This window comes from Rhododendron vialii, chromosome 11a (assembly GCF_030253575.1).
Source record: "Rhododendron vialii isolate Sample 1 chromosome 11a, ASM3025357v1".
NCBI classification, from domain to species: Eukaryota; Viridiplantae; Streptophyta; class Magnoliopsida; order Ericales; family Ericaceae; genus Rhododendron; species Rhododendron vialii.
Genome location: NC_080567.1, coordinates 21,405,609 through 21,418,226, shown reverse-complemented (window position 1 = coordinate 21,418,226; position 12,618 = coordinate 21,405,609). Strand labels below are relative to the sequence as shown.

Here is a 12,618-nt window from a genome sequence, read left to right as displayed (position 1 = left end):
CTTGTACAATTGAGTTCATTACTAATATCATGGACACAGTCAAACATAATCATCCAACTAATGTAAAAGAAGAAAAATATATTCCAGTCGATGTATTCCACCCAGACCCAGACATTGAATTTGACGCAAACAGCAGCACTCTATCGAAAATTCATACCTAGAATGAGCATTCTCAAAAAAGACAAAGTGCTAGCCAAAGCAAAATACAACAAAAATACACAGGTGTTCAGATGGACTTCAACCAATTATAAACGTACCAATAAACTTTCAAAGCTATAGATCAGACAAGTTGTTAGGAATTTGCACTATGAATTAAAATAGAATACACAAAAAAATGGGACAATATAAATATCGGAAATCAGAGGAAATATGAAAAGCTGGCTTGCGAGATTGTGAGGCGTGTCGTCATGGTTCTAAAGTCAGTGTTACCTCCCCCACGTGAAGGTTTTAGAATACACCAGTGATTTCAAGATCCAACCCAATGCTTGCGGCCACCCTCACCGAAAGTTCGCGTCCTCCAGGAGGTAAAGAACCGTCCTGGTCAAAGTTGCCCATAAAAACATGTGGGAAAGTATAAAAATAAAATGTAGGGTCAATAGACTCAAAACAATCCAAATTGATGCTAGAGGGACGAAAATAAGACTCCGTTAAAATTGGAGAGACCATTTCTATAAATTGTCCAAATAAGAATGGGGATCCATATCACCATCATGTGTGTTGTTAGAATGTTAGAGCATCCACAATGTAATAATCAAAATCAAAAAATTGTTAAAATTAGAAATGTGTGCTTAAAAAAGTGCTTACATTGTAATAATTAAAGTTAGCAACCTCCTACCAATAATCAAATTTAGACATTTGAATAATCAAAAGTAACAATGCGTGACTTCATATTGCTAACTTTAGCAACCCTCTAAATGAATAATCAAAAACTGACGTGACAAGTTTTGATTATTTACTTTTGATTATTACATTGCGGATGCTCATAGGTACACAACTCTATGTAACTCCAGCTAAATCCGGACACAATTAAGTCCGGAGTTTGTTCGATGCACATAGATTCACATGCATCGATCACCTCCGAATACCGTTGTTTCCTCTTTCTTCCATTTTCTCACCATCATGTGTGTTGTTAGAATGCTAGGTACACAACTCTTGACTGCAACTATGGATAATTCTTCTATTCCGTTTGACCAAAAAAAAAAAAAAATACTCTGGACTACTCTGGACACAGTTAAGACGGGAGTTATTTGATGTACATGAATTCTCATGCATCGAACGACCCTAAATGCTACGTTGTTGTTTCCTCTTTTCTACAATTCCTTGGAGCATCTCCAACAGCCTAACCTAATTTCTGGCCATGTGGTTAGAGCATCTTCAATTCAATACTTTATTTGAGAGTATCAAAATACTCTATTTTATTCATAAAATGATTTTAGAAGAAATTATTATTCATATTTACTCCAACCACAAACCCTCTATTTATTCATAAAGTGATTTTAGAGGAGATTATCCATATTTTCTCCCATCCTCTAAATATAAAGGATCAAAATCCTATCCTTTCAAATAGAGAAGGCTTGAGAGAATGGGTTGGAGAAATTGCATACTATCAAACGTAAGAATAGAGCGTGGGTCGGAGATGCTCTTAGGATTTACTACCTCAACACCCTAACCAAAACTCTTGAAACCCACAGATCGGAAAACCTCTCTCCCCTTCTCCGAACCCACAAATCAAACCCACCACAGCCATTTTCACTTCTTTGGATCAAACCCACAGCCCTCTTCCCTTCAAACCCACAGAGCAAGTCCCCTTGTTCCGTTTCCGTCAAATTCCTCCGTTTCGTCGCCGGTGACTTCTTTTCGTCGACGGCTTGTTCTTCCGATAGGAGAGCAAGTCCTTGGCTCTCCGGAGTTTCTCCGGCGCCGGTGAACCAACAGCCTTCCTCCGTTTCGTTGCCGGTAAACCGATAGCCTTCGACAGGCGGCAATGGCGTGAATGAGATCCAGATGAGAGAGAGGGATATATGATCAGTAGAAGAAACGAGAGAGAGAGAGAGTGAGAGCAAGCGAGCCAGAAAACCTCGCCTCACACAGCGAGGCCTCCAAGCGAATTCTTAAATGGCGACTTGACCACTGAGGTTGCTGGGTGTGGGATTTCCCCCCTTTTTCTCGCCAATTTGAGGAATTTTTGGTTTCCTCGCTACACGATCACGAGTATTGCCCTGTTAATTTTCTGCACAAGTCTTTGGGAAATGCTTAGTACACACCACATTTGCGCTGCTGTGATTCTTTTTTGATCGGTAACCCTCTCATCTTCTCCCCCCATGGCATTTCCCAACCCTAACCCCTCAAACTTCTTACATCTCATTTTTCGCCCCGTTGTGGGAGAATCCCGCAGCGTGGTGGGATAAACAGCGTCGTCAGCTCCTCTCCCCAAACATGCGATGAAGTTCAAGCTAACAAGTACTGAATCAGCACAAATTCCCATGAAACCCCTCCGTTTGAGCTTGGAGTTCGGTATTTTTCTTAATCGCATAGCTTTCCTCTGGTTTTTTTTTTTCTTCTGCTGTCGATTTCCTTTGTAGTCTTTTGTCTCATGGATGAAGTTTGTGTCCATCCAAGCAAGAAACTGATCCGGGGATGAATTGCTTCTGGTCTTTATCTTTCTATCTCATGCGTTTCTGTTGTGGATGAATTACTTGGTGCTCTGTCCATTTTAGTGTTCCTTCAATCCATTGCTTTTCCCTTTTCTAGAATGTGCAAATTTGGACAATTTATTCTTCTTGGATGAGTAAAAATAGAAAGAAAAAGGGCACCGAGTCCGGTTGAGCAAGTCCTGATCAAATGAGTGTTTGGTTTGATGCTTTCATGCTTATTCGAGGAAGCATGTATTTTTTCTTTTGGTGTGGGGCTTTTAAAGTGGTCTTGTGATCATTGTAAATTTATTCTTTATGGCGTTAGATAATTAACAATCTAAGTTATGCCAGAATCTAGAACTATCGTGATAATCACAAAACAATCATCAAGCATAAGTTAAATAATCAAGAACGGCGTACCCGGATCCAGTAATACGGAACTTGAGCGATTCTGTGATTAATTGAAATAACTCTCCCTTGCCTTTCATTCTAGCATTCTAGCTATTTAGTACACACGTTAAATTATGGAACCCTAGGCGCTATTTCATAGGCAGAGAGAGGACCAGTTTCCTTATTAAACATTGATACTAACTTTCCATCAAAGTATAGTGTATTTAGGAAACAACTTCTCTATTTGACCAATAGAATAAAATAAGATATGGAGAATCCTATTAAACTCATAATCAATATGTGCCATATAAAATATGTGGGCCACCACAATGACTAAATTAATTTAGTCTTACAATCACTAGCACCACTATATGGGGTAATTGGATGGACGTGAAAATCCACATAAAGTGGCAACTTTTCTTGCCTACTTTTTAAATATTTTTTCGGGAAGTATACCTTTGTTGTGAGTCTTTGCTTTGTAGATGAGAAAATCGGGTAAAAGGGTTAATATGGTGTTTGAATTCTATTCGCGTCATTTATGTTTTTTCAGCTTTTGATTTGTTCATTTGGGATCGCGGGTTTCGTTGCAAGGACTGAAGTTACTTTATCTTCGATTTGATGATAAAGAAAGCTTCAACTTATAACTGTGTCTCAGTATGTATGTTTGGTGTCTTACAGGTGACAGAGAAGAGTTGGTCTTTGCACTTTGGATATTTGGTGTCTTATAACTGCTGATCTTTTTAGTTGTTTCCCTACAATTTCTAGCATTTAAATTGGGTGACCTTTTTTTTTTTGGCCGTTTCCGTAAATGTCGATATCTTCCTTTTGGCCGTCAATCAACTTTATGTTATTGTCATCTACTCTTTAAGTCTTAATGCTTTTCAACTTCATGTTGTTTTGGCTCAAATAATTGTAGAATGATGCAAATTCTAGAATTTGGTGGATCGTAGCCTAACTGAATGTTTGGCTTTCTATTGGTCCATGTAACTCCTTACCTGTTGGCTTTTTGTTCAAGCATTGTTTGATTGAAGGTTGCATTTTAATCGCTCAAGTTTGCCCCATCAATGTTAGACTCGGTGACAAGGTTACGTAGGGGATAGAGGGTGAAGGACATTATTTTGCTCTTCATTTCCAAGTGGGTTAGGAAAAGTCACTATTTATGTTTCTCTTTGTGGTTTTTTGTCCTAAGCTTGATTTCAGTACCTCTTATTACTATTTTCCTTTTGTTTTGATACAGTTAGTTGGAGTTTTAGTTTCTAAGTTTTCAAAGTGATTGCGATGCATGAGTGGGTAAGTTATTGTTACCTTTAATCTTTTTCAGTTTGCTGGGTGCGAGCTATTAAAATGTAGAGTGGGCAGGAGGGGTGGTGGGTCATGGGAGACTTTTCTCAATAAATTGAGGGATTGGATGAACATTTAAGGCACATGCGTGTTTTAACTTTGTGGCATCATTAAGAATGAGTAAGGACCTTTCGTTTCAAAAAGCCAATCTTTGGTAGCTTTGAATTTGTGCGGGTAGCCTTCCAGTGATTGTTTCTACTTCTGCTACTTGAACTAGCAAAACAAAGCCTTTTATTTTTACTTTGGTGGAGGTAATGTCATGCATGAAGTGATAGACACGGAAAGGCAGCGAAGTATGATCGATTTTCAGTCAGCAGACAAACTGTTGCAACTATTTTATCCTTGCCAATAACATTCAATGCTCTTTATTGGCTTTTCATCTGTTTTGGTCTTCTCTGTGCACCTCCTTCCCCACCCCACGCCCTGTTTTGAGTTTTCTCTGTCATCATCATGTACCTCCTCAGTCCTCACCCAACGTCCTATTTTCTCTATCATCATCCCCTTGTTCTTCCCTGCCGCATCGCCAATGCATAGGTCATGGATCCAGCCATTAACCAAGTCAATAACTTTTCGTCAATAGTTCGATCTACTTTCGAAACACCTTTGGAGAACTCTCAAAACCAAAGAATTAGCAAACCTTCTCAATGGTAGTGCTGATGGATTTAGGTGGCAGCAACCGAAGATAAAGAATGAGAATTCAGAGAAGGGGAAGTGATGGAAAAGCATATGGACTAAATGTTTTGATCTTGATCTGGGTTTTTTAGAGAGGAACAAAATTTGCAAGAAATTAAAGTTTGCTGACATAAGAATTGATAGAGGGTAAAGTGATTAGATCAGAGAAGTAAACAAAAATCTGGGTTGGGAATACCTCTTGTGGTTTCTTGTAATGAATGATAGAGATGTGAAAAAAACAGAATGGAGAGAGAAAATGAGGGCAAATATGTCAGTGTGTGTTTGATTGTTGTGGCACTAAAAGTTTTGGTCGTGGCATTGTAGCCTGCCTAACTTTATCACTCCCAAAAAGCTTGCGATGGTCATGGAACAGTACAAACAAATATTCTCCCAGTGTATTTATTGCTTCCAACAAAAGAGTTACATTGCGTCACCTGCGAACTTCAACTCTAAACATGGAAGTTCAAAAGTCAAGAGATCTGGCATTGCAGCTACGCGATCATGGAGTTGATGTGCCAATATGGATGGCAAGGAGTCGGGTTTGGATTGAAGGTACTCTTTTCATACCCGATCCTCAAACTCAATGCTTGCCTATTTATCCATATCCACACCCAATTGGGCATACTTGAAAGCCCCCAAACCCATATCCATATGGATAGCGGGTAAAACCGATATGCCCAATACCCAGTTGCACATGTAAGCAAGATAAGAGATAAAAGGAACATTTATACACTAAGAAATTTTATAGGAAATAAGAGATAAAAGGAACATTTATGCAAAAAGTACTAAAATAGACCACAAAGTCATTTACTCCATACATATGAATAGTAGGAACACAATAAAGAGCAAATACCTAATAAAAAACATGATAAAACAATGTATGAAACCGAGCTACAAACTTAGGTTTGGCGGTGACAACTATGGACAAGCTCTAAAACATATGTCATGTAGAACATCAGTCGCGATGTTGAAGAAATGAAGACAATTTTGCTCAATTTCCACCCTTCTGATACACAATTTAATTAAACTACCTATTCAAGCGAGTAGACCTAGAATTCCAGCAAGTTCAATTATTTTGAACTTTATTTTTGAAAATTAACAAGAACACTTGTATAGATTGTAAATCTGCTAAGTCATTGACAAATCATACACCAATACATGCAACTAATACATAAGCAACTAAAACCATCACTAAATTAAAATTACCAACAAATTTATGAGGGTTGTTATCGAAGAAATAGTAGAGCATGCTATAGTGGAAACTTAGTATGTGTGAATTAGTCGAGTTTTCAACAAAATAGGTCAGATCACAGTCAATACATACCCAAACCTTCTAGTCCCACATCCAATATAAAAAGACCCTATATGCCATAACAAAAACTAGAATCCATTACGCTTACCATTCAAAGACCTTCTTTCTTGCAATTCATCATCATAAGCAAGGCATCCCGCCCATTCCTTGGGAATACTAAACAAATCGCTATCCACAATATAGCCGGTTAAAGCATCTTTCTCTTTGAAATATGCACGAGTTCAGAAAATAAGAATGCAAATAGAGAACTCATAAATTAAAAGTTTAGCCCTTAAACATGAACGCAATTTACCCAAAATCAGCTTCTCTTTGTCTAATCTTTGTAGCTACAAGGTAGAATGACTTTGGGATAAATTCGGGAAAAGCCTCTGAAAGCAATCTCATCGTGGTGAGAAGCCGATACCGTCGTTCAGTCGCTACCTCGAAAAAGTTGTTACTAGCTAGAAAAATGCACATTCTCAATCCAAAAAAATGCAAAAGATTGAGAAACTTACCCCTTTGGAATAATGTTCCAAAGTACTTATGTGAAACTTGAAAATCTCAAATCCTTTTTTCTTGTAGGCAGTCATATTCTTTTGATATACAGTGCTCAACACTCCAAATTCAACTTCATGTAATGTAACTTATGTTGTCAGTTCCTCATATCTATAGGAGCTTCAGTAAAAAGTAACAAAGATTCATGTACTTCAATATTTTTTACAAAAAAATCAAACAGTTTGAAAATCAATTTTATTTTCTCTTCATCATTGTAGAAGGCAGCATGTCCGTATATAAAGTTGGCCATATCATTGTTAAAAAATATCAGAACAATAAATCTAATGGAAATAACGAAAAAAGAAACAAAAGTATCAGAAAAGAAAAGTACATAAATAAATATTTTATCTTAGAGCTTTTCCGGATAGACTTTGAGCTATATCACAAAGTCGATAAAAAAGAAGCAAAATTGTTGGTTGAGGTCCTCACATTTCAATTCTCTGAACAAGATTCCTAAATAGACCAATGTTGTTCTTCAATCCCTCTTCATACTCGAAGTTTATTCAATCGTTTTGGCGTGGGGTTAGCATCATCACCTTAACTACATTGCCGTTACTTGATATTCGAATACCTTCTTCAAGATGGCCATGGTATTAATTTTTAGTAAACATCACCATCTTCGAACAATCCCCCACTTGCTTGCAAAAAACCATCAAATATTACTTAGAACAAAATAGGCAAATAAGGTGCGGGAACCTAACAAATAATGCATACTGGACAACTTGACGGACTTTATCCGACAAACCTACTACACTAGTCCCATTTAAGCTCATCTCCCATTGCTTAAAACCCGACTTGACAACTTGGCAGCACCACATGCTTTCCAAGAATGGTTAAAACAAGTCGGCTTTCCAAGAATGGTTAAACAAGTCGGATTTTAAGCAATGGGAGATGAGCTTAAATGGGACCAGTATAGTAGGTTTGTCGGATAAAGTCCGTCAAGTTGTCCAGTATGCAATTTTTGTTAGGTTCATGCACCTTATTTGCCTATCTTGTTCTAAGTAATATTTGATGGTTTTTTGTAAGTAAGGGGGCGATTGTTCGAGGACGGTTATGTTTACTAGAAATCAATACCATGGCTATGTTGAAAAAGGTATTCGAATATCAAGTAAGGACGATGTAGTTAGTGATGTTGTTGTTGAACCCATGCCAAGACAATTTAATGAACTTCGAGATTGAAGACGTATTGAACGACGACATTGGTCTATTTAGGAATCTTGTCGAGGAAATTGAAACTATGAGACTGGTCCTCAGCTAGCAGTTTTGCTACTTTTTTTGTCGACTTTGTGATATAGCTCAAAGTCTATCCCGAAAAACTCTACGGTAAGATGTTTGTTCTGTCCTTTTATTTTCTAATACTTTCGTCTCTTTTTTCATTATTTCCATAAGATTTATTGTCCTGGTATTTTTTTGTTGGGATAAGGCCTACTTTATATAGGGTGATGATGCCTTCTATAATGATGGAATGAAGATAAAATTGATTTTCAAATTGTGGGATTTTTTTGAAATAAATATTGATGTATATGAATCTTTGTTACTTTTCACTAAGTTCCTGTAGATAAAAGGAAGGCAGCATAAGTTACGTGAAGTTGGATTTGGGACCGTTGAGGAGTAGTTATCAAAAGAATAAGAATGACTACAAGAAAAAATGATTCGGAATTTTCAAGTATCATAGAAACACTTTGGAACATTATTCCGAAAAGGCAAATTTCTCATTTTTTTGAGTTTTGTGTGTATTTTTTGAGTTGGTAACAACTTTTTGTTTTGGTAGTGACGGTGCGTCGGTGCCGACTTCTCACCACATTGAGATTGCTTTTGGAGGCTTTTCCCGAATTCATCCCCAAGTCATTCTACCTTGTGGCCACAAAGATTAGAGAAAGAGAAGCTAATTTTGGGTAAACTAGGTTCTTGTTTATGGGCTAACATTTTAATTTATGAGTTTTCTACTTGAATTTTTATTTTCTAAACTCTTGCATATTTTTTAGAAAATGATGCTTTAGCCGGTAATACTGTGGACAACGAATTCGGGATGCCTTATTGTGATGATAGATTGCAAGAAAGGTCTTTGAATGGTTATCTTAGTGGATTCTAGTTTTTGTTACAGCATATATGGTCATTTTACACTGAATGTAGGACTGAGAAGTTTGGGTATGTATTGTCTCACACTTGATGCATTAACCTGCATGTTTTGTCGAATCTGACTAAGAGCCATGTATTAAGTTTTCACTATAGCTATGGAAAAGTCAAAGAAATATACAAATGAATTCAAGAACTAGAGAGAAGAAATACAATAGAGAGAGAGAAAGAGGAGCTATGTATTAGCTCGTTGTTGTATTACAAAACCCAGAACTCAGCTTATAAATGCAGCACCTCCTCTACCAAAATTCTGTTACAACTCGACAGCTGGCAACTAACTAAACTAATCACCAAACTAATCTAATGTGACTTCTTTACATCCCCCTGCAAATGCATGGGAGTAGCCATGACCATGAGTTTGTGTTTTAAGAAAAGAAAACGATCCACAGGTAGAGACTTTGTAAAAATATCAGCCACTTGAGCCAATGTACCAATATGCTGAACTAATATCTGTTTACTGAGAACCTTTTCTCTGATGTAATGATAATCTACTTCGACATGCTTGGTTCTAGCATGGTAGATGGGATTAGATGCCAAAGCAATGGCAGACTGATTGTCACACCAGATAACATGAGATAATGAAACAGCAATATGAACATCAAGGAGGAGTTGCTGAATCCAAGAAACATCAGCTGCAGTCTGTGCCAAAGCCCTGTATTCAGCTTCGGTGGAAGATTGAGCCACGGTATGTTGTTTCTTAGCACACCAAGAGATCAGATTGGGGCCCAAGAACAAACAGAAACCAGTGGTAGAACGCCTATCGACATAATCCCCAGCCCAATCGGCATCACTAAATCCTGTGATGTGCAAAGGACCAGGTACAAAATATAGACCTTGATGTATGCACCCTTTGATGTACCTCAATATTCTTTTTACAGCAATGTAATGACTCTGTTTTGGAGGAAAAGTCAAAGAAATATACAAATGAAATCAAGAACTAGAGAGAAGAAATACAATAGAGAGAGAGAAAGAGGAGCTATGTATTATCTCGTTGTTGTATTACAAAACCCAGAACTCAGCTTATAAATGCAGCACCCCCTCTACCAGAATTCTGTTACAACTCGACAGCTGGCAACTAACTAAACTAATCACCAAACTAATCTAATGTGACTTCTTTACAATAGCATGCTCTATTCTTTCTTCTATGACAACCCTGATAAACTTGTTGGTAATTTGGATGTAGTGATGGTTTAAGATGTTTACGTGTTAGTTGTATTTATTGGTGTATGATCTGTTAATTGATTGTTTAGCTAATTTACAATCTTTGCATGTGTTCTTGCTAATTTAAAAAAATAAATTAAGAAATAATTGAACTTGTTGGAATTCTAGGTCTACATTGCTCAAATAGGTAGCTAGTTATTGTGTTTCAGAAGGGTTGGTGAAAGGACTGAGCAAAGTAGACCACCAAATCATACTAACATTTGTTGGTTCTCCTATTTTCATGGTTTGCTCATCTCCTGATTTGTTCGTGAAATCTCTTTAATTGATGCTAGTTTTTTTCTTTAATTTCATAGTTCTGGATTTTAGAAAAGGTATCTCATTGGTTTCTTTTCATATAATGGTCAGGGGCTCCTTGTCTCTCTGTGTTCCTTCATGCATGTTGCAACCACTGTTGATCTACCTTTAGTTTTTCTTGTTTTCTTGGTATGCTCCAGGATTTGTTTGAAGAACCTTGAATGCGTGGTGGGTTGGAGAAACTTGACTCATGGTTGTTTGAGTTTTGGTTCTGCTTTCTGTTGAGTTCAGGCTGCTGGAATGTGATACTGAACGTGTGTGTCCAAGATTCGCCCTTGTCAATCAATGACTTGTGATGGTCTGACTTTTGCTTCTGTTTAAATGCTTCATGGTGGGTATACATTTGTTTAAGGGTCTCGTGACTTGGTTTTAGTTAACTAGACTTGTGGTTTTGGTTGAAGTAGATTTCGTGGATTACTCAGTTTCGGTTAAGTATTCGGGCTCTTGGTTTAGTTGAGAAACGAATTCACCGTGACACTATCTATGACTATGATTTGTTAGTACCCTTATTATTGTGCAGCTCATCTTGGTATATATAGCGGTTCAAATTCTGAGGTGTTAAATTGATATGAACTTTTTCATGGATGTGAGCTATTGCCTTTCTCTACTACTGCTACTTCTTACAATGTGGAGTAAATCCTACTAACACACTCTAACTCTGTTTTTTGAAATATAAAGCATAACTGCTTGTGGAACTTGTGGTATTTGGGTTGTGCAAGTTGTGTTTCACTTTCCACAGCCTTTGCTGGCAAGCTTTTTCAGATCTCTGTGGAATAAACAGGTTGGCATCGGGAAGGTGATTTCATCTAGCTACATAATGTGTTGTGCTCGGGGTACAATGAGCTTTTCATTCTCTATTATGATGTAGTTGGAAATCACATAATTTTGACTCCACCGTTCCTTCAATGCAGTGTGAGGTTTTAAATTATGAAGTTGGGAGACATCTGTCGCTGCTGTTTTGTTGAATGACTGCTGGATTGAGCAGCTTTTTGACAGGTTTTTTGGGGGGGATATGTATCCAGTTATCTTTGGATATGGTAATTTACGAGTCTTAGATATTTCTAGCTTTCCTTGGATTCTTATGTTAAATAGTAGGTATGACCAAAAAAGGGAGATACTAATTGGAGGGTTGATGTAGAAACTGGCATTTTATTTAGATCATTATTGCCTGTTTTCCTGTTTCATTATGTTGCTTTCCTTTCTTGAATGTGTTTTTCTTAATGGTTGTGCATGAATAATGCCCGTCATTATTTGCCAAAAACCAAGTTCAACATGTCATATGTTTTCTTGAAACCTCCACTGATATCATAACGTGAGGGAGTGGGCTACTGGGCTAGTGCTGTATTTAGCAACCACAACTATTCATGTTGACGGATATCAGCTTGGACCTCCATTTCACCATCAAAGAAATGGGAAGAAAGGAAGACATGGGATGCATGAAGACAAAGCCCGTTTGGCATTTAACTTTAGCGTTGAGGAGGAAAACAAAATACTGGGAAAAGCATTTGGCCAGATCCATTCGCCTTACTGGGGGGAAGAAAGGAAGAAAGATGTGCCAACATATGAACTTGTCAATGAAACATTGGACTACTTGAGGAGTTTGAAGCCTATCAGATGATGATCTTTCCAAGTTGCTCAAGAAGTTCCCTGAGGGATTGGTTGTAGTCTTGAACATTAGCTGAGGATGAATGTGAAGGTTTTGGAAACATTCTTGTTTGGAATCCGATAGTGTTGGGTTATAATGTTGATTGCAAGGGGGATTGAATGGCACAATGCACTCACTCGCTGTTTGATTCGATTATAACTGCTTTAAACTATGTAATCATACATTGGGTACATATATCACAATTGTTTTTTGTCCCACATAATTTGTCGTCATTGAACTAGCCGCAAGCCCCAAAAAAGCCCGTGTATATCTTAAAAACTTTTTAGGTAATTCTGATATGGGCTACACTCGACTAGTGATTATTTTGAATGAAAGTGATTATGCTTTCTAATGCTTGTGTCCTGATGTAATTATACTTGGAACTCATTCGCACTTTGATTAGATGAGCAAAACCAAAACTAGGGTTTTAAATCACACGG

At 37.5% G+C, this 12,618-nt stretch overlaps 1 protein-coding gene across 2 annotated transcripts; it reads left to right on the top strand.

The window, feature by feature from the left end:
- Nucleotides 1-1,641: 1,641 nt before the first annotated feature.
- On the top strand, nucleotides 1,642-12,397 carry LOC131307440 (uncharacterized). Of its 2 annotated transcripts, none has more exons than XR_009194130.1 (2): nucleotides 1,642-2,514; nucleotides 10,674-12,397. XR_009194130.1 is itself a non-coding variant. In XM_058333936.1 (2 exons), the coding sequence occupies exons 1-2, from the start codon at nucleotides 9,610-9,612 to the stop codon at nucleotides 10,756-10,758; spliced, it is 312 nt and encodes a 103-aa protein (XP_058189919.1). In that variant the 5' UTR covers nucleotides 9,345-9,609; the 3' UTR covers nucleotides 10,759-12,397. The 2 variants fall into 2 exon arrangements, 1 of the variants encoding a protein (XP_058189919.1); XM_058333936.1 differs by lacking the exon at nucleotides 1,642-2,514 and adding an exon at nucleotides 9,345-9,836.
- Nucleotides 12,398-12,618: the final 221 nt, after the last annotated feature.